Below are 26,895 nucleotides of genomic sequence, written 5' to 3' on the forward strand. Positions count from 1 at the left end.
CCTTCCACAAGGATACAGCGCATTAGGAACATTCACAGTTAGGTTGGCTGACTCCTGTCCAGCCAAGGTTTAAGCTGACCATGAGGAAGGAGGGGTGACCGCCAGTGGACAGGACAGACCCCAAACTCCAGTCCACTCACCGCAGCACCGTGAGTCAGCCACGGGGAGTGAGCCAGGCCTGCAGCCCAGCCCCCATTCAAGCAGTCCCTGCTTGCTGATTTATTGCAGCTGCACAGAAGAGCCAGTTACTCAGAACACACCTTGGAAAGCTGGCCATGTGCCAGGGCTGCTGCAAACAGCTGAAATCATCAGCAGTGGAAAACTCCTGGGCCCCGAGGGCTGTACTCCTGGGAACAGGGCTCCCTGGGCAAGGAGCCAAGTCAACTGCTGGTTCTGGGAGAAAAGTGCTCCTGGGAAGCTGTCACCCCCTGCAGAAATTAGAAAAGGGTTGTTTTTGTACAACTGAGGTGCATGGGAGGGAGAAACGGCCTGAGCTGATGGAGGCAAAGGGCTGACACCTCACCAGCTGCCTGTTGCTCTGGTTTACTTACTCAGACCAGTTTTCTGGGGCTCCCAAGGCCAGTTGCCAGTTGTACATTTCCGGCCTTTCTCAAGATGACGATAAAGTGTGTTTGAAGCTGCAGAGAGTGAGTGATGTGATTCACCTTTGATTACTGAAAGGCCAGTCGAGTATAGGTCTTATGTATGTAACGTTATACAGAAAATAAAAAGAATGCTATTGTATTAACTGCTGTCCAGAATCACTCACTGGTTAGACCAGAATAACAAACTATGAATTAAAGTTAATAAGATACTACATCGACACATTGAAAACAAGAGGTGGGGATTGAGAGAGTTTCTGTTCCCTCTATTATATATACAGATCTTGTGGTTAATGACTAGCTTTCATGATAACCAAGGGTGACACTTTCTGGGGTAAACAGACAAGCACATACCCCTGCTTCTGTGATAAGTTGGTTCAGCTTTGGATATAGAGGCTGCATGTTTTCCAGCTTTGCAAAAAATAATCTATTCACAGAGCAAGCCAACAAACACCTCTAAGATGATCCAGATATGTGGTCTCCATAGAGAATCCCAAACAGACAGTCAAGACATTTTTAAGACAGAAAAGAAAATACCAGAACGTATATATTTTATTTATTTATTTATTTATTTATTTATTTATTTATTTATTTATGGCTGCATTGGGTCTCTGTTGCTGCGCGTGGGCTTTCTCTAGTTGCGGCGAGCGGGGGCTACTCCTCGTTGTGGTGCACGGGCTTCTCATTGTGGTGGCTTCTCTTGCTGTGGAGCATGGGCTCTGGGTGCACAGGCTTCAGTAGTTGTGGCACGTGGGCTCAGTAGTTGTGGCTCGCGGGCTCTAGAGCACAGGCTCAGTAGTTGTGGCACACAGGCTTAGTTGCTCTGCGGCATGTGGGATCTTCCCGGACCAGGGCTCGAACCTGTGTCCCCTGCATTGGCAGGCAGATTCTTAACCACTGTGCCACCAGGGAAGCCCCAGAACTTATATTTTTATTAATTTTTACTCTTCTTTAAATTTTCAGTCTATTTTATAAGATGGTTAATATGGTGGCACATGCATATGATTTATAGATTGGAGATAAGTATAGTCAAAAAGGTTTGGAGACCACTAATCTAGAAATAGATGGGTAAATTGCTAATATGGATCTAGCTCCAAAACTACCAAGGAGTAAGGAAAGCCTCGAGATAGTTAGGATTTTCATGTCACGAGTTTAAGAAACGTAAGCAGAGCCTGCATCCTGCTTGGTGTCCACAGAGTTTGCCTTTACTTTTCCTCCCAACCCCTTCCCTGTGTCCGAAGCAGATTCTCCTTTCTAGGCCCAAGTTCTCAGCCATAACTGCTGGTTTCCTGCGTCCTCTTCTTTCTGCCACCATTTCTTTTCTTTACCTCTTCTTCCTCCATAATCAAGGTATCTTCGAATTGCCTTCCACCCAGATGGGCTCCTTTCCCAGCATTTTAATTGAACTTCTTTCCAGTAGAACGTTTCCAAGACTCTCTTGGGCGTGTATACTAGGCTCAGCCATTTGTCTCAGAAATATCATCATGTACCACCCTCCCATGAGCTGAGATAATAGTCTAGTCCATCTGTCCCTGGAGAATTACAGAATCCTTAAGACCTACTTTTAGCCTGATACCTTTAGTCTGCCTCACTAGTGTCAGCAGTTGTTATGTCGCTATAACAACTATAAAGTAAAGTTGGCTTAATCTGGAGTTGGGGCATGCAGGGAATGCCTTTCAAGAAAATACATGTAGCTCTGAGGGTTAAAAACTCTTAAGAGCTCCAAAATGAAGGGAATTTCATTATTTGTAGAAAATAAATTCTTACCAGCTAGTAGCTAAAGATTCTGTTTATTCTTTACAGCACCATGGATCTATGGTGGCCAGCAAACAGGGTTCAATAGCAGAAAGTTGATCTCAGTAAAAATTATTACTTAGGAAACGTGAATGCAAGAATAGAATATAGGGCCTCCCTGGTGGCGCAGTGGTTGAGAGTCCGCCTGCCGATGCAGGGGATACGGGTTCGTGCCCCGGTCTGGGAGGATCCCATATGCCGCGGAGCGGCTGGGCCCGTGAGCCATGGACGCTGAGCCTGCGCATCCGGAGCCTGTGCTCCGCAACGGGAGAGGCCACAACAGTGAGAGGCCCGCATACCGCAAAAAGAAAAAAAAAAAAAAAAGAATAGAATATAGAAAGTGGTGTCTATACAGCTGATCACAGATACATGAAGGAAGGAGCCCAGCTGAGCTCAGCCTAAATCATCATGAGAAAAATAAATGGCCAGCTGATACAAAAAAAAAAAAAAGCAAGTGGTATCTCTGATAAAACACAGTCAGCCAGCCAAGTACTGTGCAAGGGGTGAACCGGTGTTAGGTGGCCGGCTGAGGAGCTGATGGACGAACGGATGAATGCAGAGTGGGTCACCTGAGGGAGGAAACCCAGGGCTGGATGGGGAAGACCAGAGCTGCTGCTTCTCTGTTCTCACCTCTGAAGTATCATTGGCTTAGAGAAGGGCCCTAAGACAAAGAGCCGGGGAGGGGGAAGGGTGAGCTGGGACGAAGTGAGAGAGTGGCATGGACATATATAGACTACCAAATGTAAAACAGATAGCTAGTGGGAAGCACCGCATAGCACAGGGAGATCAGCTCGGTGCTTTGTGACCACCTAGAGGGGTGGGATAGGGAGGGTGGGAGGGAGACGCAAGAGGGAAGAGATATGTGGATGTATGTATATGTATAAATGATTCACTTTGTTATACAGCAGCAACTAACACACCATTGTAAAGCAATTATACTCCAATAAAGATGTTTAAAAATAATAAGAATAAATAAATAAATAAGCTGGGGAAAAAAAAAGACGAAGAACCCATGGTGATTCCTAAGAATTAAGTCAGGAAGGTCAAGAAGAAACCCCCTAACCTTCCCAGAACCTATTGCTTGAGCACAGACTGTTGGGTGTTCCCTCATTATCTGCATCTCTTTATCCAAATGCATTTCATTATATGTATAGTCTCTGTTAATCTTGACACGGTAGAAGTCTTTCTTTCCTGCACTCCTGTGACTTGAGACTTGTTTACGAACAGGATGCTCGAATGTTTGCTCACGCTACCACTTCTTTTGTGATGACGGCTGCTGCATTGACATCACGCTGGCTTGCGATGGAGTGGAGCAGTGTCCTGATGGGTCTGATGAAGCTTTCTGTCAAAATCGTGAGTTGACTGCATCACATTTTGGGGTAGAAGGGATGTCTGTATTGTCACAATAAATGCAAACTCAGTAGTGCTCTTTTTCTGCCTTGTTTCAGGTATAACTTCATGTGAATGAGCTATGCCTTAAATTAAATGAGCATTTACTATGTCTTTAATGCAAGTTACAAATGTCAAATTTTGATATTACTTACGTTTTTAAGAGATTGTTTTTAATTTTCTAAAAGATTCTTCCTCATCCTAAAAATGCTGTTTAGCATATGCTTTTATAAAAACTGAAATGAGGGACTCCCCTGGTGGTCCAGTGGTTAGGATGCCGTGCTTCCCATGCAGGGGGTGTGGGCTCAAACCCTGGTTAGGGAACTAAGATCCCACAGGCTGCACAGCCAAAACCAAACAAAACCAAAAAAATAAAAAATAAAAACTGAAATGAGCTAACATTTTCTTTTGATAGATTTTTTTAGAAAATTTATGACATGAGGGTGTGGTTAGTCCGAGCTGTAAATCAGTCTTATAATGCCACGTATGTAAACGCTCACCGCAAGAAAGGAAGAAGAGCTGTGGAAAGTTTAATGAAGTACTGGTTTGAGCAAAGATGACGAATCTCAAAACCTTAGGTTTAAGTTGTGTCTTTGTCTCTTTCTTTGTGTGAACTTTCAGAAAGCTAATTATTAGAAGAGAACTGATCACTCATTTGAAAACAAGAACAAATAGTTTTTTATGGGGCTCTGATATATCTTAGATGAGTAGGTTATCATTCCCAAATGTCCATGACTTTAAATCTACTGCAAATTTAGTGGTTTTAGCTAAAGTTCAGAAAATAAACCCAACAACTGATAGTAGCTCTTTCACCCTCAGTGAGCCTTGACCGCAAGATGGTGACCCACACGGCTGTGGCACAGCCTAGACCCACCGGACCAAGCAAAGATGCAGGCAGGGGCTCCTTGTGGGAAAAACCCCAGAAAGCCACCGTCCCCAAACAGCCACCTGTGTCATCAGCCATGGAAAAGAGGAATCATTCTGCCTTTGGGGGACCAGAGAGTCTCATTGATCCTGGGGTGCCAGGTAAGGACTTGAGGCAGATTTTCACAAAGAGTCTCATTTTCTATAATGACACTTGGCTCAAAATAAGGTTCTATTTGAAGAGTGTTAAGGAAATACCTTAAAAGAAAGGATGGAGTTAAAATGAAGAATTTGGCCAAAAAGAAAAAAAACTTGACATTTTCTCTGATTATTTATAGTAAGGAACACCTACCAAATACGTTCATACATACGTACATATATACATACTCCAGAGGTATCAATACATTTATTTGTAAATAAGTTAGAGTTTAAAAGTTTCAACACCTATGTTAAGGAAACTAATGCCCTAAGTGTTAAATTTTAGGTTATTTTGAGGCGAAGCAGCATAACCCCTACCTATTTATGTAAATCATCTTCACACCAAACAAGTGAATGTGAAGAAAATATTGTATTATGTTGAAATGGTTGCATGTGCTAATATATCAGTATTATGCCTCCAATTTAACTACATCTATCATCTTTTGCTTTTCTAAAAATATGGCTAATAATATTTTAAAATTCATGCATACTCCTAAAGCATTACAGGATTCTATTGTTTAAAAATTTTTTACACATTTATATTTGCATGATTGTATGACAGGAGACAGAATATAGTTTATCACATTTCTGTATGCTTTTGTGAATGTCTTTCAGTATTCAAACTCTGCATACATTTTACTGAAATAATCTGTCACTATTTCAATAACTACTTTATGAAACTTTTTTGTTCATTATAGAAGATACAGAAGTTGCAAATAATAAAAAAGGAAATGACTTAAAATACCACCCCTTTATTGATAACAACTTTGAATATTTCGGTATGTTTCCTTCCAATCTTTTATCTACTTTGTAGATTTTATTTTTATTTTTTTTTCTTTTTGCGGTATGCGGGCCTCTCACTGTTGTGGCCTCTCCCGTTGCGGAGCACAGGCTCCAGACGCGCAGGCCCAGCGGCCATGGCTCACGGGCCCAGCCGCTCCGCGGCATATGGGATCCTCCCAGACCGGGGCACGAACCCGTATCCCCTGCATCGGCAGGCGGACTCTTAACCACTGCGCCACCAGGGAGGCCCTATTTTTTTTTTATTTTTTATTTTTTTTCACACTTTACAAAGAGCATCCTTTACTGTGCATAAAAGTCACTGAGAAAAATAAGGATCAGAGTCACTGGGATTTTCAAAGAGATGAAATGCACATAAACATAAAAAGGAAGAAAAGCCATCAAATATGGTCTAATATTTCTGTTCTTTAGGAACTATTCTGTTTCTGTCCAAATCAGGAAAGCTACTCTAAAAACACTTAAGTAGGGCTTCCCTGGTGGCGCAGTGGTTGAGAATCCGCCTGCCGATGCAGGGGACATGGGTTCGTGCCCCGGTCCGGGAAGAACCCACACGCCGCCGAGTGGCTGGGCCCGTGAGCCATGGCCGCTGAGCCTGCGCGTCCGGAGCCTGTGCTCCGCAACGGGAGAGGCCACAACAGTGAGAGGCCCGCGTACCGCAAAAAAATAAATAAATAAATAAAATAAAAATAAAAACACTTAAGTAGTAGACATTTTCGTTCCTATATGTATTATGTTCTCAAGGCATTTTGTCTTGTTTGATTTAAATTCCATATCATGATGTGGTCAAAAACAGACATATTTCTATTTTGAATTTTGAAAGTTAGAAAGGTCAAATAATTTTCAAAAAGAAACAGGTCAATACCAGAGTCAGGACTCATAATTAACATTACTAATTCTCTATCTCAAAATTTGACCATGAATGTTTTCCATTATAAAATTTGAAAAAAATACAGTTGCCTTAGGTTGTCCTATTTAAAAGTTAGATCACAAAAATGACTTGTAACAGTTGAGCATTGAGGATGAAATGTAAGATAATTTTATTTCTTCACATTTCTGCTCTTATAAGAGTCATCTAAAGTGAGTATTTCTACAAGTCTCCAGTCTGACCAGGGCATGTATTCTGGATAATGTCTCTATACATATATCCACTATATGGTTGTATAACTTACTGTTGATTTAGCATTTATTTAAATGTAAGCAATAAAGTACTTTAAATTGTTATAGACAAAAGAAAATCAATAAGTAATCACCAAAGAAGGATATCTGTTCTACTCCCTGAAACAATATATTATCTATAAAATGTAGTTATGTTAGAAATCGAAAACTTGAGAAGTTCTGTCTCTTCAAAGCTTCCTGTAAAATAAATGTGTTAAATTCTTACTTATATTTCCCAACACATGTGCATGCTCACATACAGATGCACATACAACATACAGATGCACATACAAACATTCAATAAGTAAAGGGGAAAATCACCTAAATAATCACATAAGAAAGATCTTTTTAAAGCCCTCAGAATGTGTACTATCACTATACAGGTTTGTGATTTGTTAAAAAATAGATCTAAATTCACCAAGTAAGCAAGATAATTTCATGATCAGTCTTCAGAATAGTTCTTAGAATTTAAAATTTCCTATAAATAAAATGACTTACAGATCTCTTTGTTACTCACATCACTCTGTTATTGGTCAAATCAGTCATACAATCAACTGGGTCATTCCATCATTGGATGACTTGAATAATTTTTTTTTTTTATACAGCAGGTTCTTATTAGTCATCCATTTTATACACATCAGTGTATACATGTCAATCCCAATCGCCCAATTCATCCCACCACCACCACCACCACCCTGGACTTTGTAGATTTTAAAGTGCTTCGACACAAATATGTCTACAAAATATCCTACAAAAGGCTTTTCTTTCAGACAGTTTAGGTTAAGCGCCCTGCGGATGCCGTTTATTTTTGTCTATTCCTTGCTTATACTGCCACCTAATGGGAGAATTTTGCCACTCCTTCCAAACCTTGGGATTTGTTTGACTCCATTTTCTCCGTATGGAATGGCGAAGACAGTCACCTAAGAAACAGAGTAAGGGGAGACCAGGTGTTTTGGGCAGCAGGGATGAAGTTGACAGAGAGAACTGAGTTCTCGGAGGCCACAATGGGTGAACTCTTGCTCCGTCACTGTGGACGAGAGGCACACATGAACGTGAATGAATTAGCGAAGGCAGAGTGAAGACCAAAGGCCAGTCTCCTTCGTTAGGTTCTAGTCATGGCTCTGCCTTTAGAACCCTGAGTAATTGCTTCATGTCTCTGGACCTCAGTTTCCTCATCAGTTAATAAGAGCTTCAACCAGATGACCCCTAAGGCCCCTCTAGCCTGGTATCTGTTTGGGGGAATATGAAAAGCCTGATGCTCACGCAGGCCTCCATCCACCCTTGTCTGGCTAGATATTGCTCTGTGATCCCAGCTTTATCTCCTGGGGGTTGAGGACTCAGCCTCAGAACCCTTTTGCAAATAATGCTCCAGGCTGCCACCACCGGTTAATGATAGTTGATACCCAATCTGAAATATTTTTGCATCTCTATTTTTTTTTTTTTTTAATTTTTGGCCTTGCCGCATGGCACAGCAGCATGTGGGATCCTAGTTCCCCGACCAGGGATCAAACCCGTGCCCCCTGCAGTGGAAGTGCAAAGTCCTAACCACTGGACCGCCAGGGAAGTCCCTGCATCTCTATTTTTGTTCTTTTTGATAATAAGCCTTTGACTTGGGCTATGAAGACGTAAAGAATGGAGTTTCACAGATGCAGAGAGATTAATATCCAGTTATTATTTATTCTATGTATTAGTTTTCCTAATCACTAAAGTAATATGTATTTACTGTAGAAAATTTGGAAAATATAGAAAACTATAAAGAAGAAAATTTAAATCATCTAGCAAAACTCACCATTAACATTTTGTTGCATTTTCTTCCAGTTACTTTTACTTATATACATACACACATACATTTATTCACTTCTAACAAAATTAGGATATTATTTTTACAAAACTTTTATTTTTCTCACTTATGAGTATTTTCATACATTATTAAATGTCCATCAAAACCACAAATTTTGGAAGTCCAGGGTGGGAATTCCCTGGCGGTCCAGTGATTAGGACTCTGCACTTCCACTGCAGGGGGCACGGGTTTGATCCCTGGTCGGGGAACTAAGATCCCGCATGCTGCGCGGCACAGCTAAAATATTACAAAAAAAAAAAAAAAAAAAAAAAGGCCAAGGTAAAGAAAGTGGGAAAGAAAGAATAGAACCTTGAAAGTGTTAGAAAGGGCTCCCACAACACGTGGTTTCTGTTTGGACAACATCCCTCTTCTCCCTCCTCTTCTGTTATCCCTGAGACCACCAGACTGGAATCCCCAGCCTCCAATTTCATGTGATTTGAAATTATGTTATGTTCAGCATAACATAGTAGACTTAAACATGCATGATTGTTTGTGACCTGTGCCTGAGGTTTACAAGGATTATCAGCGAATACGGTAAATATGGACAAGTTAATTGTTCCGCTGCCTCCATCCCCCGCAGACTGTGAGGATAAATAACACTTAATTCATTGAAGAGACGCTAAAGAGATACTAAGATGAATACTAATAATGTGTACGGAAAGTAATGAGATGCAGTTTTTCATGTATCACATTGGCAAAGGTGAAAACATAATAATAATGCTTATAAGAGTACAGAGAGGGAGATACTGGTGGTCCAGTGGTTAAGAATCCATCTTGCAATGCAGGGGATGCCAGTTCGACCCCTGTTCAGCGAACTAGGTCCCACATGCTACGGGACCACTGAGCCCGTGAGCCACAACTAGAGAGAAGCCCGCGCACTGCAATGAAGAGCCCATGTGCTGCAATAAAAGATCCCACGTGTGCAACTAAGACCGATGCAGCCAATAAATATTAAAAAAAAAAAGAGAGAGAGAGAGAGTATGGGACTTCCCTGGTGGCGCAGTGGTTAAGAATCTGGTTAAGAATCTGCCTGCCAATGCAGGGTACGTGCGTTCAAACCCCGGTCCGGGAGGATCCCACACGCTGTGGAGCAACTGGGCCCGTGCGCCACAACTGCTGAGCCCGTGAGCCACAGCTACTGAGGCCCACACACCTAGAGCCCATGCTGTGCAACAAGAGAAGCCACCGCAGTGAGAGGCCCGCCCACTGCAGCGAAGAGTGGACCCCGCTCACTGCAACTAGAGAAGGCCCGCATGCAGCAACGAAGACCCAGTGTGGCCATAAATAAATAAATAAGACTTGACCTTTAAAAATAATCTGTAGGGCCTCCCTGGTGGCGCAAGTGGTTGAGAGTCCGCCTGCCGATGCAGGGGATACGGGTTCGTGCCCCGGTCTGGGAGGATCCCATGTGCCGCGGAGCGGCTGGGCCCGTGAGCCATGGCCGCTGAGCCTGCGCGTCCGGAGCCTGCGCGTCCGGAGCCTGTGCTCCGCAGCGGGGGAGGCCACAGCAGTGAGAGGCCCGCATACCGCAAAAAAAAAAAAAAAAAAAAAAAATCTGTAAAAGAAAGAGTACAGAGAAACAAGTCTCACATACTTTTGGTGGGATTCAAATTAGTATAGTCTCCAGGGGGCAGTTTCTGAAGCTTTGTGTGTATGCCTTGACCCAGTTATCCTGCCCTTGGGAATTTATCCCAAGCTTGTTACTAAGGATGAAGTTAAGGGTGTGTGCGAATATTCGGTTCCACCAGTGAACACACACCCCGTCTTAGAATCGTCGGAGCGGATCACAGCGTCGCAGCGGGGCTTGCGCTTGCTTGGGATGCAATAACACAGTGGCTGTGCTGTTGAAAACAGTTGCAGTTGCAGGGCCTGTTGCCTGCGTGGCCCAAGTCATCCATTCCCAAGGCTGTCTGTCCCCTTGTATCTGACCCAGCCGAAGGAAGGAAATCTGGTTTCCAGCTCTGCAGAGTGCTAGAAAAGTGGCGGTGTATCCACATTCACACTGAATCTGCTTGTTTGTTTGTTTGTTTTTGTTCTTGAAATGAGAATTCATGTTCAGCCCAGCAGGTTAGCCAGATTCTTTAAGGATCCGGATTAAGGCATGGACTTAGTAGAATGCACAACCTTCTGTTTGGAGATGAGGGGTTCTGCCTGCACTTTCTCAGATTCCCATGTTAAATATGCCAAAGCCTCGCTGTTTGCCTTGTCTCTGGAGGTAATGAGCGAGCAACTCCTACCTTTGCGTTACTATGGAAAGTATTTTATTCAGAGAGGACATTCTCACAAAGGATATTTAAAGGGATTTTTTCACGTGCCCCGTATTTCATATTTTCATTCCGTTGAACTATCTTTATTCTAATTGAGAAACCATTTTGAAACTAAATAGCAACACTTCTGGGAAGGTGGTTTGAATGTATTGAAGCCTATTAAGCAGCACAGCTGAATAGTCTCTTATGTTCCAACATGGTGGCAGGAATCATCTGGATTCTCAAATGAATGGAAATCCAGTTAAAGGAAATGTACTTACCACAAATGAAGATAATCAGATGGTTATTTCCACAAACTTATTTTGAAGGGAGTCCTCTTTCGTTGACCTGCTCACTTCTTTGGACAATGTCATCTAATGGGCTATAATCAGCAGATGCCTTTAAGCATACCCAAGTATTCTGGGGCACTGAGAGAAATGTTGGTCTTGGAAGAGGCGCCTCCTACCTTCTGCGAGGTATCAGTCTAAAAGCTTTGGTCACTGTAGTGGGGACTACATAATTTTATTATTTGAAATCTATAGATGGTTTATACGGTAAATTCTATTTTGTGACATCTGACCCACTTGGGTCAGTCCCAAGGAACCACTTGGTTTTAAACAAAATGACATGGTTTATTTTATCTAGAAGTTAGTTGAATACCTCCAGCATTCTGCTAGGATTAAAATATTACCCTCCAGCCAAATACAGATATGTTCGTAAACACTGATAGTTTTCTTAGCCTGCCTCCAAGAATGAACTTGGAGCTCCTTTAAACTAATCTTTGACAAGCTGTAGAGGCTTTTTTTTTTTTTTTTTTTTTTTTTTTTGCGGTATGCGGGCCTCTCACTGTTGTGGCCTCTCCCGTTGCGGAGCACAGGCTCCGGATGCACAGGCCCAGCGGCCATGGCTCATGGGCCCAGCCGCTCCGCGGCATATGGGATCCTCCCAGACCGGGGCTCGAACCGGTATCCCCTGCATCGGCAGGCGGACTCTCAACCACTGCGCCACCAGGGAGGCCCTGTAGAGGCTTTTTCAAGGCTGCCTAGTACAAACAATATGAAAACAAGCAAAGAGAATGCCAATGAGTTTTATGACTGTAATGAGGCCTAAATAACATTTCCAGTATGAGCAGACCAACTGTCACTGGTTAGCTGTGATCTTGTCCTAGGACAATACAGAGCATTTCCTGAAGAGAGCTTCCTCTTACCTGTTTTGCAGACATGCAGTGTGGTCTACCAGTGAATAGTGAGAAAGGACAATTCTGTGGTCTGTGTTAGTTGGCAGGGGTCACAGGAAGCTGTAGAACATTCTGGAAGGCAGGCCCATATGGTAGCCACTTTCCCTGCTGGTTTTCCAACTTCCCTTTGGAACATGCCTGCCTGTTCTATGGTGACTGAAAATGAAATTAAAACAGCTTCCATCCAGCTTCCAACTCTCTCTGTGAATGCATAGCTATGCATGATAAACATAACATAATAGATCATTCAGAAGAGGGGAAAAATAATTTCCTAACCCTGCTAAAAGGATCATTACCAAAATGAATTATTTGCATAAGTAAATGGTGGAATTTTCTTGTTTTGTTCTGACTGCTGCGTTGGTTAGAGCCTATGATAGGATGTATGGAGGTGAGGCATTTTTCTGTGCCATTCCATATGCTGATGTCTAGGAAGAGTGAATCAGGCAGTCTGGAAAATTATGGTCAGTTCCTTCAAAAATATAGAAAACAGAAATTCACTTTTCAAATACCAAGAGGGCAGGGCAAGTCCCCTAGGAAATTCTAGAGTCCATGACGGTTGTGTCTTCTGAAGTCTCCTGTGTACACTGCCCTCTCCTTAATACCTGATCTCTCCCAGATCCTGTATCACTGGCTTTCTCTCCCCAGGGTATGAAGGCATTTAAGAAAATACTTTTCAAATGTGACAACTGAAGATTCAAAATGAATTGTATAGTTTTTTAAATGAACCCATCTCCAAGGCAAGGTCTCCTTTCGAAGAACAATTAACCTATTTCTCTACTGCATCCCTAGTAGAGCCTTGTCCCAGACCTTCCTAAGGAAATGTAAATGTGTGATTTTGCCTAGATTTGAGTATTAATTTGCTAAGGTATGAGTAAATAAATATGGTATCGACTATAAGTTCTCAGAGCTGTGACTCTGAGAGCAGTATGGTTTAGTGGGAAAGCTCCTGCTTTGGATCAGTCCTGGGTCCTAATTCCAGTACCACTGATTACTAGCAGCCAGGCAGTTAACATCACTGAACTTCATTTCCTTACCTGTAAGAGGATAATATCTTCTCACAGTGTCACTACAAGGACTGCATGAGATATTATGTGTAAATATAATTTATGTCTCTCAGTAACTGCTAGCGCTACATGAATTTTTGCTAGAACATTCAAGTCCAGTGGCAAGAGAGCTACAAGCCTATAAGACCGTTAATTCAAATCAAAAATGCAAACAGTGTAGGGGTGGTCCCAGTCCTGAGTTCCTCTCCAGAATTAAGATGAACGATCTCTCATCTTCATTGGAAAGAGACAGAGGGGGGAAATTGTGAATGCAGTTATAGGCATACCTCGTTTTGTTGGACTTTGCAGATACAACATTTTGTACAAATTGATGGTTCATGGCAACTTTGTGTTGAGTAAGTCTATTGGTACCATTTTTCCAACAGTATTTGCTTACTTTGTGTCTCTGTGTCACGTTCTGGTAACTCTTGCAATATTTCAAACTTTTTTTGTCATTATATTTATGGTGATCTGTGACCAGTGATCTTTTTTTTTTTTTTTTTAGTTTATTGGGTTTTTTTTTTTTTAGAAATTTATTTATTTTTGGCTGTGGTGGGTCTTTGCTGCTGAGCATGGGCTTTCTTCTAGTTGCTGCGAGCGGGGGCTGCTCTTCGTTGTGGTGGGCAGGCTTCTCATTGCAGTGGCTTCTCTTGTTGTGGAGCACGGGCTGTAGGCGCGCAGGCTTCAGTAGTTGTGGCACACGGGCTCAGTAGTTGTGGCGCACGGGGTTAGTTGCTCCGCGGCATGTAGGATCTTCCCGGACCAGGGCTCGAACCCGTGTCCCCTGCATTGGCAGGCAGATTCTTCACCACTGCGCCACCAGGGAAGTCCGACCCTTTTTTTTTAGTTGAAGTACAGTTGACTTACGATGTTGTGTTAACTTCTGCTATTCAGCAAAGTGACTCAGTTATGCATATATATACATTCTTTTTTTTAATACTTTTCCATTATGGTTTATCATAGGATATTGAATATTGTTCTCTGTGCTATACAGTAGGACCTTGTTGTTTATCCATTCTATCAATATATATAAGAGCTTACATGTGCTAACCCCAACCTCCCACTCCATCCCTTCCCCAACCCCTCCCCCTCGGCAACCACCAGTCTGTTCTCTATGTCCGTGATTCTGTTTCTGTTTCATAGGTTCATTTGTGTCATATTTTAGATTCCACATATAACTAATATCATATGGTATTTGTCTTTCTCTTTCTGACTTACTTCACTTCGTGTGATAATCTCTAGTTGCATCCATGTTGCTGCAAATGGCATTATTTTGTTCTTTTTTATGGCTGAGTAGTATTCCATTGTATATATGTACTACATCTTTATCCATTCATCTGTCGATGGACATATAGGTTGCTTCCATGTCTTGGCTACTGTGAATAGCGCTGCTATGAACATAGGGGTGCATGTGTCTTTTTGAATTGTAGTTTTGTCTGGATATATGCCCAGGAGTGGAATTGCTGGATCATATGGTAATTCTATTTTTAGTTTTCTGAGGATCCTCCATAGTGTTTTCCATAGTGGCTGCACCAACTTACATTCCCACTGACAGTGTAGGAGGGTTCCCTTTTCTCTACACTCTCTCCAGCATTTGTTATTTGTTGGCTATTCTGACTGGTGTGAGTTGTTACCTCATTGTAGTTTTGATTTGCATTTCTCTAATAATTAACGATGTTGAGCATCTTTTCATGTGCCTCTTGGCCATCTGTATGTATGGCCAGTGATCTTGATGTTACTATCGCAAAAAGATTTCGACTCACTGAAGGCTCAGGTAATGATTAGTATTTTTTAGCAATAAAGTATTTTTTATTAAGGTATGTACATTGATTTTTTAGACATGTGCTTTCGTACACTTAATAGACTACAGTTTAGTGTAAAAACAACTTTTATATGCACTAGGAAACCAAAAAATTCATGTGACTCAGTTTATTGCAGTAGTCTGGTACGGAACCCATAATATATTCGGGGTATGCTTGTATTTTATATTTTTCCATTGGATGAAAGACAAGCCAGTTAATCTTCTGAAAAGAATTGGAGACTGGTAAATTTTGGTGTTTTTATTTCTGGCTCATTATTTTTAAAAAATTAGACATGAGTTCTCAGCCATGTGATCTTTCCACTTTCAAATTTATTGCTGGTGACAGTACTCACTGAGTGCCTGTCGCTGTGCACTCCTGTGGTCATTACAGCAACCTAATGATGTGTTCAGATCATTATCCACATTTTTAGATGAAGACAATGAGGCACAGAGGATTTAAGACTTCAGACAAGTTCACACAGCTAGTAAACGATGAAGCCAGGATTTAACTTAACAGTATTATACCAGCCCCAGCGGGAGGATAGCTTGTGCAGCAAGCCTTGCTGTGTGCTCGAGGACCTTCTCTCCTAGCTACAGAGCCAGGAAGCAGCTACAGCTCCATTGAGCCCTGCTTGTGTGTACTTTCTGTTAGGGCATTAGAAACACAGAAGAAAGAGATCCATGAGCACTGGAGTAGTTGGATTGGCTACTTGTAGACCTGTACTATGACTTTCTGGGCCCTAGGCACTTCATGGGCCCCTTCCTCCATTAAAAAAAAAAATATATATATATATATATATATATATACACACACACACACACACACATATATATGTATGTGTGTGTGTGTAAAATTACTGTGTTGGTATAGAGATGAATATGACATGGGGTGGATTCACTATTATATATTTATTATTACTATATTCCTGTTTTTTGTGATTTTCTTTTTTTTTTTGGCCGCACTGCCCTTGGCAGTGAAAGTGCAGAGTCCTAACCACTGGACTACCAGGGAACTTTCCTGGTTTTTGTGATTTTAAAATAAATTAAAGGGAATTCCCTGGCGATCCAATGGTTAGGACTCGGTGCTTTCACTGCCGTAGCCTGGGTTCAATACCTGGTCAGGGAACTAAGATCCTGCAAGCCTCTCATCATGGCCAAAAAAAAAAAAAAGAAATTAAAACCTTTTTGTGGGCCCCTAAAAGTAAAAGTGCCATGGGCTCTGAGCTCTGTGCCCATTGTGCCTAGGGGATAGGTCAGCCCTGGCTTTGTGATGGTTGTAGGCATTCAGTCATGCTCCAAGGTATGGGTGGAAAGAATCTGAATAAGTGGAAAGCCAAGATTTCAATTAATGGTGTGAGCAAATCGAATTGGGAATGAAAATTGCTTAAGCAGGGCACCCCAGCTGCCCAAACTGATGAGTGCTTGTCGGGAAGAGAAGGCAACATGGAGAGCCTTGAAGATTTGACCAAGGGATCTTGCACAGGCTGAGTCAAAAAGGATAATAACAGAATTTAGCGACTTCAGTACCCAAAGCTAGTTGACAAGGAACAGTACCATCCATGATAAAGCTTTCATCCACCCACGACAAAATGAGAAAAGTAAGCACAATGTAGTGAGTTTTTTATAAGGCTAAATTTATTCGGTTTAAAGAACTATCCTTTTTATGTATTAAATCCTTCATGATTTGGGCTTTTAGACATATCCTTACTTTACAATGAAGTGAAGGTGATAGCCTTAGTAAATGGTCATTTCTTTTAATATCTTTACTTGGCAAAATTAAAAATTGACAACCCTAAATTGGCCCCCAAAATTATTTTGAATTTTCATTGGTCCACAAAATCCGAAGGTGTTGAAATCACCTTGCCATGTGGACAAGAGCCTAACTTTACTATGGCCCCAGTGCTACACCAGCCCTATCATCTAGATTCAATATTCCCTGTCCCCATCTTACTGGGACACAGGTATCCACAGCCTCAGGTGACAATCACTTTCCTCCATGGACTGAGAAGCTCAGCCACAGTGATAGCAGTGACCTGGCTGTCTCTTTCCCCTTTGGTTCCTCGATGGTCACTGTCTTCTTTTACAGTCTCACCCTGGATGTTCCTCTTCTCTTTCCTCCCCTCCCTGTTTGGGAGGGAGTGGGGTTTCCACCACGACAGTAAAGTAGACAAGGGTAGAAATCAATTTGAAAGATACATCTGGTTCTTTAGCCTACAGGAAATTGCTTATGCCTTACTCATCTCTCTCCTCGTTGGGCTCGAGTTTATGAAGGAAGCCCAAATTATTGGCTATATTTAGGTTGGCACACATGGTCTTTTAGAGGCACAGTAGAATGCAGTGAACCTGCTGTGGCCTTGGCCGAGAGAAGCAAACATGGGCTGATCTAACTGCACTGATGCTGAGGGAGTGGGATGAGTAGCCTTTGCAGACACGCTCCAGTAGGAACGTCTGAAAGCAGAAAGGCCAGGGAGGAGGCTCTTGCAGTTCCCGAGGCATAGGTGATGGGGTCCTAAGGCTGCGTGCGGCCGAGAGGCAGAGAAGAGGTCTGCTTGACATGGTGACTGATGGGATGAAGGGCTGGGTGAAAAGGAGAATTAAGGATGCCTTAATGAAATAAACGTATTGACAGCCCCTTCTGTTTAACAGCATTAACGCGTGACTATGATGATCATTTTAAATCATTGCTTTTTCTGGCTCTAGTAGGTATCTGGAATAACTCTTCAGTTTTCCTTTTTTTTTTTTTTTTCGTGGTACGCGAGCCTCTCACTGTTGTGGCCTCTCGCGTTGCAGAGCACAGGCTCCGGACGCACAGGCTTAGCGGCCATGGCTCACGGGACCAGCCGCTCCACGGCATGTAGGATCTTACCGGACCGGGGCACGAACCTGTGTCCCCTGCGTCGGCAGGTGGACTCTCAACCACTGCGCCACCAGGGAAGCCCTGCAGTTTTCCATTTTGCAGTTGATTTTGTGATCCTCAGTGAATTCATGTATACTTCTTATTACAAATTACCAAGGAATTTTAGGTATACTTTTGAATAGTCTTATTTTAGTTGCAGGTGTTATGAACATTTCTGTTGATGCCATATGAGTAAAGAAGCTTTAATTTTTTTGTTTGTTTCTTCATAAAATTCCTCATGTCAGCAGATCACTTCCAGTTCATTTCCATTAAGCAATATATTTTGCAAAAATCTCACTTGAAATTACACTACAGCCTGAGGGTAACTCCTTAATTACCATACTGTCAATATAATAAGCACACAAACGCTATGAATTCCTAGATGGCAAATAGTAGAATGACACAGCCATGGCTCATCAGAACCTGAGATAAAAATCCCGAGATTTGATCTTTCTGTATATTTGCTCTCAGTAGTATAACTGAATAGAACAGGTAAACAATTAACAACCTGTCATTAAATCAGAAGTGCTGGTGTCCACCAACAAGCAGTTAGACACACCTGAGTTTAAATCTCAGCCCTATGACCCACTGACTACTTGAATGAACCTGGGTAAGCGTTGAACCTCTCTGAGTCTGACCAGAAAAAAATGCAGCCATTAATGCCTGCCAAGCAGCATTGAGGTAAGAAAGTGAAGTAGCATGTCTGAGTGCCTTATGTATGCTCACTGTTCATTTTCTAAAGGAAAACGTTTCTGGACTGTTTCTGCATTCCATGGTGTAAAGTCCAAGACTACCCCTGACTTCTCTAGCTGAAGTCTTTCCTTCCTTCTCTGGGTCGGGGAGGAAGTTCTGGGACAGTGTGCTTTGTCCCCCATCTCTGTCCAGTGGTTTTTCACTAGCCTCACACTCTGCTTTATTAAGTTGGTCACATTACTTATCTCGAGTTTTAGTATCAAACATAGGCCTATGTTTATTGGAGACATAAAGCCTGTAAGTCCTTTCTTTAAGTCCATCCTTAAAAAATAAATAAGGATCTGTTTTCATGTCTGTTCCCTGAAGTTTCTGATGTACCTTCAATATGTTTTATTTATTTTCCACAGATAGTGGTTCCTCAGGGAAGCACAGAAAAGAGGAAAATTATATTGTTGAGTCAAAGAGCCATCGAGGAGGAGGGGAACACCCAGCCCCAGAAGCAGGTAAATGTTTACCTTGGAAATTCATTGCAGAGTAGAAACATTTACAGAACCACGTATCCTGTGGCTGAGGTTATTAGATGAATCTGCAGGAGTTCGTGGTAAGAACAGGGATCTGTGGGTCAGAAGAACTACTATATTCTCATCTCCTGTATCATACTTCATCTTGGGACTCTTGAACCAGTATCTTCACATCTTTGGACCTCAGCTTCCTCTTCTCTAAGTTGATTGGACTGGATAATCACTACAGTCCCTTCCAGGTGTAACATTGTGTGGAACGAGTGATACTCAGGACATAGTGGTTAAGAACCAGATGCCAAGGTTCAAATCCTTCATCCATCACTAACTCGATGACCTTGGGCAGGTTATCTTCTCTCTCTGGATCTCAATTTCCTCGTTGGTCGATGAACATAATAACTATACCTGCCTCACAGAGCTGTTAGGGAGAATAAATGGAACAGTCATTATAGAGCATTTAGCATATTGCTTGGCTCATGCAATAAGCCATATAAATGATGGCTATTGTGGAAGACAACAGGAATGGTGAAAGGGTGTAGGTGGTACAGGGGATATTTAGTAAGTGGAAGAAGAATACTGTAATTTCATAATTTTGGTTATATTTAACTAGAAAGAAAATACTTTCAAGATAGTCCTGTAGAAAGGTAAGTTTTAATCCTAAATCTCACAAACTAATTAGTCAAAGAAAATTTAGGAGAACAAAAGATGATTATTAAGCTACGGATCTAAACATGGAGAAAACTTTCTTTTTACACTAGAAGTAGTCTTTGTAATATCTGAACAATAGTCAAGTATAATTTTAAAATAATAGATGGCTAAAATAACCCAGGTATCAAGTACCTAGATGCTGCCCAGGCTGCTGGCCTGCTGGACCAGGATGTTTGAATAAAAACACCCATCCCCTTTCGACATACAGAGGGAACCAGGCCTGCCCCTTACCCCCATGCCCAGATGTATCCAGAGAGCCTCAGTTCTGATTGCCCGGTGCCTGTCCTAACTGTTACATATTTGAGTGTCACGCCCAGTCTTAGGAACAGAATACCCAATTCATCCCCTTAGCTGGTTTCTAAGAAAACCATCGTGATGTGTTTTAGAAGGGGTTGGGAAATTTTAAATCTCAAATTACCTAAACTAAAAACACTGAAGAAACTATGCCAACTGAGTATTTAAAAGTCAAGAATAATTTTCAGTATCCTAGCAAGTACTTTATGGGAGACTTCATCTTTGTCATCAAAGCATTAATCAGGAATCAGATTTGACAGTTCAGCAACCTCATATCCGACTTTGGCAAACAGAACATTCCCCTAGATTGTATGCGGTTTTATTGTTGACATAGCTACCTCTGAGCCCCAGACTTGGGATTGGGGTCTTCAGCCACAGCTCCCTTCCCCTGCAGCCTAAACGCCGGTGTTTTCAACAAGTTGAACTCACTTAGAAGGGCAGCCTGTAACTTTCCTACCCTGAACAAGCAGAACTGGGGCTGGGTATTGGGTTCCAGTTGGTAAGAAATGGTTTGGGGTTCCCAGGGTTTCTTTGGGGGTTGACCAAAGTCTCTTTTTTTGTCCAATTCCTTTGTAACATATCCATCTTCTGTGGCTGGTACAGGAAGATGCAGGGGGAACTGGCACCCTCAGGTCCAAACTTAGCCCTCTCAAAACTTCTTTCCTCAAGGTCGCCATTAGGAAACTGGAATGTATGTGCCAGCTCTAGAATCAAATTATAGACTGTTGGTTTATCACAGATTTTTATCTTTCATCATTCTCTACGGGAATACTGGCCTCACCCAAAAGACTGTCTTGTACCAAGAGTCGCTAATGCAACTTCCTCATCCCACCCTCCTGAACCCAGACTGAACTCTCAGACTGTTCCTGAGAATCTTCTTCAGGAGTTTTACCTAGGATTCCACAAATAAACCAGAGGTTGAAATGCCATTAGTATGTACTCGGCTCCAGGCCCTCTTGTCTTGGAGAGGAGGCCAGCTATACCTGGGACTGGTTTTAAGCTCAGAAAATCAAAGCTATCAGGAGTGAAATTCCTCAGTTACTTACCCCCAACTGTAAACACCTGTCGGTACCCAACCTCTCTTCTTTTCCTCCAGCACTAAAGGAAAAGGTGTCCCCTCTTTCCAAGGTCAGTCTCTCCCCCTGACCTTGATGCAGCTCCTTATCTCCTCAAGTCTGTTTCTCCATCATTTATTAACTCCCAGTGTTTATAATCTCTACTGGTTCATTCCCCTAGACACATTCAGATCTCTAAAAACATATAAAAAACAAAACAGCATCCCTCAGCCTTCAATGTCCCTGTAAATGAATTCCTGGTTGCTAAGTGCAGCGGCCTCTCCAGGCTTCACCTCACTTGACCTCTCCTTAGGATTTGATTCCGCTGACCACTTTCCTCTTGAAATAGCCTCGTCCCTCTGCTTCCAGGGCTCCCTTCTCTGTTGGTTGCCGACCATTTCTCTGACCTGTCTCTTCCTGTGCTCCTTGGTTCTCCTCTTTGTCCGCCCTCTGAAATGTTGGTGCTCCCTGGGGCCTTGTCCCTGGCCCCCTTCTCCCTTCCTCTCTGGCGGTCTCACCCACTTTCGTCCCTGCAACCATCACCTTAACGCTGAAGGTCCCCACATGTTCAGGCCCAAATCATCGAAGAGCCTAGAGAAAATTCTACCTGGGTTAGCTGTCGGCATCTCAATTTGAAACTGTTGAAAAATAATCATCTCCCTCACCCACCCCAAGCAAGCTCCATCATACATCTAAGTCACTCGGGCAGAGATCCTAGGAACCAGATACATGGACCACTCTTTTTATATCTGTACTTCATATATAATTCTACCATAGTAACTGTAATACTTTATTGTATCTTTTCATGTAAATGTCTATCTACCCAGACTTGAAGTCATTAAAAAACAATCTCATTTAACTTTTGGAGAAGTGGTATACCACAGTAGTTCTGGAATAGTACTGTCTGGGGCCATATCCTGACTCTACCATACTGAGAGAAGTCAAGTCACTTAATTCTCAATGCCTTAGTTCCCTCATTTGTAAAATGGGGGTAATAAAAGTACGAACTCATATGGTGGTTGTGAGAATTAAATTACTTAATCTATAAAGTGCTCTTTATTATCTTTGATTACCAGTGTCAGGCACATGACTGTTAATTTATGCAAAATGAATAAATAAATGAAAGAAAATGTTATGAAATCAGCTTATGCAATGGAGGTTTTTGCGCCTCTCGTTCCACCAGTTGGCAAGACCCCTGTAGCTAAAAATAGTTCCACCATATCATCTCCAAGCCTGGCCTGACTACAGAGCAGATCAGACTAAGAATAGACCCTGCTGAGCTTGATAAGAAAGACTCATCTGGGGTACACACTGTTCCTTCCAGACTCCTGAAAGGCTCTAAAAGCTGCTTCTAGTCTAGGTGTCTAGGATCAATCCCACAGGGAAGAAAACCTATGGAGAACTAGAGATTTTTTTTCCTCAAGTTTTCAATAATGGTTCTACTGGCTGAGAGTAGGTTCTCTGGATTTAGGAAACAAAAATTTCTTAAAGCCCTAACCAGAGCAAGAAATCAGGAGTTAGTCCGTACTTATTTTAATGGTGAATGATCATGTATGACTCCATAGACGTAAGCTGTGACTGCAATGAAGATACGTCCTGTGGTCACAATGTCTTTACAGTTGTCTATTTACAGAATGATATTACAGTTGGATATAAGGGTAATCTGACTGCAACGTTTGTACCCACTGATGGCATATAAATTTTATAGGAACCTGGTACACAATGTGGTTTTAAGGAACTCTTGGTTTGAGACCTAGACCTGCAACTTACAAGCTATGTGCTCTTAGGCCAATGGCTCAATCTTTCTGCACCTCAGTTAATCTGCAAAATGGAGGTAATATGAGTACCTACTTGAGTTGTTCAGATTAAATAAAACAGTGCATGCACAGTGCTTATCATATAGTGGATTGTGGCTGTTATTGGTATTAACCACTGACCTACCCTGTTCATTTCCGACCTTTGCACAGGTGCAGTGCTTCCCCTGGCCCTGGGTTTGGCTATCACTGCTTTGCTGCTTCTCATGGTTGCTTGTCGACTACGGCTGGTGAAACAGAAACTTAAAAAAGCTCGTCCCATTACATCTGAGGAGTCTGACTACCTCATAAATGGGATGTATCTATAATAAGTGTAATTTAAATAGCTGAGGGCAAGGACATGTTTCACTTATAATTTGTATATATTTTGGGTTCTGACATTTATAACCTCTTCTGTTTTTTGTTTTGTTTTTAACCTCTTCTGTTTAACTAAGAAAACTACTGAAAACCCTGAAGATTCTGCAACTACTAAACCTTTGTTTTTATTTGATTTTCCTTGGGCAGTATGTGAAATATTTTGAAATTTAGAGAGGAGTCCATATGATTAAAGACTTTTACAAATCTAATTCTGATTTACATAAGCTGTCCCTAGAAACAGAAATTTGCAATTAGCCAAGGGAGAAAATTCAGAGTCTCTAGAGGTTCCTGAGAAAGGCAGTGTTAACTCTTTACTTTCTAGAAGCCAGCCATTGGCACTTTATACCACCCCACTTCCCTTGTCCTGGGGCCCTCCCATTTCTCACTTTAAGCTTCCAGTGTTCTCCTTTCTCTTCTCCTCTTCAAAACCTATTTCTGAGGATGGAGCTCAAGTGAGTGTACACCTTCAATGAGATGTTATCCACAGCAGGAATATCTAAGTTATAAACCTAATGAACAGGTCAGTAAGGCCTAGGGAAGGTGAATATGAGTTCTCCCCAATGCCTGACATCGTGTCATGTATGTGGCTGCTTCCTTCTCCCAAAGGAGAATGACTCAGACTTTGAATTACAAATAGCTCTGACATGGTCATGGAAGCAGAGAACCTGGCAGGTCAAAACTTTTAACAGAAACCTAGCTGAGGGAAAAATGAGCAAGGAGGAGGATTAGTTCCTGTATCTGCTCAGCACTGCTCGATGGTCCGGAATACAGCAGCTCATTTATATAGTCACTGGTTTTCAGCATTAGTATGTGTTGATGGAAGAAAAAAACTGCATTCAAATTGAAAAACAGAACACTGAATGGATTTCTGGGTACAGCTTTTGTAAAAAGGTCACGTGTTTAAGTATCAGCGGTTCTTCCATTCAGTGGAGTGATGCCGTTTTTCCGTTATTTATTTAATGCTCTAAAATGTTATAATGTGCACACAGCTAGTGCCAGGCTTATGTACTCCCAGAGCATAAGGGAGTTTTGCACAAATTCATCTTTACAGAAAACCAGCATCTAGCTTAGCATCTTTTACCTTTTAATCTGTAGGATTTTATAGGCGTATTATTTCCACCATTGCTTAATGCTGGGACTATGCACATTCTAGAAATTATTCTACTGAGAGGAATGTATAATGTGATGTTCCTATTCACATGTTTTTTGTTTTTTTTTAACCATAAGTGGCGAATCTTTTAAAATACTTGAAAACCCTCTAGAAAACTATTTTTAGACTGAACCTGAAGTAAGTTGTTCCTTTAGCAAAGACTTAATTTGGGTCGGAGATATACATTAACAAATGGATAGTTACTTAGTTCTAGGAAAACAAAGAAATTGGTTATTTTTATTTCCTAAGAAACTCAAGCATGAATTTTAGAATTGAGCAAAGATTTAAATTTCTCCTTAAGGAGTTTAGAGAAATGACTGTGTGAATGAACCTAAGATGTCTGTACTCTGTATGTGATGCTGTGCAGTTTGTTTTTATATAGAAGGATGTCACCTATAGCCATATCCAATAAAATAAAAACTGATGAGGCATGCATCTTTCAGCACATCTTTTATACATGAAGAAACTAAACACAATTTAGTATCGCTATGGTGTTGAAACACTTGATAAAAGATGTCCCATATCTATATGTACAATATTCTTTAATAAATTTTATTATATTCCTAAGCCTTTTTTACAACTTTTAATATAATCATAGCTGCTAGTACAGATGGTCCCTGACTTACGTTGCTTCAGCTTACATTTTTTTTTACTTTATGATGGTGCAAAAGTGATACATTCAGTAGAAACCATACTTGGAATTTTGAATTTGGATTTTTTTCCTGGGCTAGTGATATACTTACTGTACATCCTCTCTCGTGATGCTGAACAGTGGCAGCATAGGTCTTTTTCCCTAGAAAATAATCCTTTTTACTACTGATTTAAAACTACTGATACAGTAGTGTTAACAGGGAAATTCTGCAGGCTCTTTGATCCGTAAGGTAATTTCTAGGCAAAATCCTGACAGGATAATCACCTAAAAATTAAAATAAACAAATAATGCTGGCAAAACAAATTACTCAGTGTGATGCAGTCCTTTAAAGGGCACAAGTAAGAAGTGTTCAGGGCACGGAATTCAAGTACAAATGTCCTCAGCTGCCCTAGGCCCTTGGACGGCTGCCTCTGATGCTTAAGGTGCCCTCAGTATTGCCGTCACCTGCCCTTTGGCCAAAAGTGTTCTTCTGTGATGCCCATCCTACTGGGACACTCCACCCAAGTGAGAATGAGTTCTTGAGACCCAGCAGCCATAGAACTTCCTCTCACGTTAGGAAAGAAAAAGGAAAGGAAAGACGGGAAAGGGAAGAGAAGAACAGGAAAAGGGGGAGAGAACGAGGAAGAGGGGAGGGTTTCACTGGCCCAGCACAGCACTCTGTAGTCACTAAGGCGAGGGAGCACTTCTCAGAGTCCTGGCCCCAGCAACACAAAGTCAGTTAAAAAGATAAAGCTTCGAGCTTCCCTGGTGGCGCAGTGGTTGAGAGTCCGCCTGCCAATGCAGGGGACACGGGTTCGTGCCCCGGTCTGGGAAGATCCCACATGCCGCGGAGCGGCTGGGCCCGTGAGCCATGGCCGCTGAGCCTGTGCGTCCGGAGCCTGTGCGTCCGGAGCCTGTGCTCCGCAACGGGAGAGGCCACAACAGGGAGAGGCCCGCGTACCGCAAAAAAAAAGAAAAGCCTCAAGTGGGGAACCAACAACTACTGCTGTAGCGATGATAGGAGAAGGGTTAAACAAAAGGAAATAATCAGACTTTTTTTCCTTTTTAGTACATTATAATACATAAACACAAACTTCCTTGGGCCCCATGGGCCAGCCAGGTCTCTTCAAGCAGGATTTTTTAGTGGCACTCTATTTGGACCACCCTTTCAGTACAACAGGGACAAAATATTGTCATCTTCCTGGAAAGTGGTAGGAGAAATTGAGACAGGAAACTGAAATCTGATTAGAACTTGTTTGTTTTACTGAATATAGTTCTTTAAGAACACAGTAAGCTGTAGGAAATGATTTATACCCTGAAAGAATTTTACTACTTACCTAAAATAAGTTATTAGCCTTTTGAACCTATTTAGAACATTTAAAAAATAACCCATATTTGTTATTTCATTTGCAATACTAGTTTTCAATTACCATAGTCATATGAGTTATTTTCGTGCTATACCAAACTATTAGAAAATTTGTTAACGTTTAGCTGAAAATCAGAAATGGCTACCTCTCTAACGAAACAAAATTAAAGGACCTTTATTCCTTGCTGACAATCAGATGCCACGAATACCTTCAAAGAATTCATGAGTATTAAGTTATTATTTTTAAATGTTATTGTATTTTAAAATACATTGAATTTTTAAGATGCTTTAGTATAAGTAGCTTATAGTCAATTTAAAAGTGTAATCAACTTTTTTTTTTTGAACAACACAGATTTCAAAAATTAGGGCAATGGGATCTAAAGTATTTGTACAATGTTAATGTATACTTTTAACCCAAATGTCATTTTTAAATACTACTTGGG

At 41.6% G+C, this 26,895-nt stretch overlaps 1 protein-coding gene across 4 annotated transcripts in view; it reads left to right on the plus strand.

Moving 5' to 3' along the window:
• The window catches only part of LRP11 (LDL receptor related protein 11), a 62,195-nt gene that overhangs the window by 21,787 nt on the left and 13,513 nt on the right, over nt 1–26,895 (plus strand). For 3 of the 4 annotated variants that reach the window (XR_009533997.1, XR_009533998.1, XM_060115207.1), the window contains exons 4-6: nt 3,624–3,749; nt 4,605–4,811; nt 18,967–19,062. Coding sequence is in view for 2 of the 4 variants with exons in the window: in XM_060115207.1 (XP_059971190.1) it covers nt 3,624–3,749; nt 4,605–4,811; nt 18,967–19,062 (429 nt within the window). In the remaining 2 variants the exon portion in view is untranslated. Of the gene's footprint in view, nt 1–3,623; nt 3,750–4,604; nt 4,812–18,966; nt 19,063–23,101; nt 24,997–26,895 lie in introns of those variants that run through there. The other variant, XM_060115205.1, reaches the window with a different exon arrangement.

Source organism: Mesoplodon densirostris, chromosome 12 (genome assembly GCF_025265405.1).
Source record: "Mesoplodon densirostris isolate mMesDen1 chromosome 12, mMesDen1 primary haplotype, whole genome shotgun sequence".
Taxonomy (NCBI): Eukaryota; Metazoa; Chordata; class Mammalia; order Artiodactyla; family Ziphiidae; genus Mesoplodon; species Mesoplodon densirostris.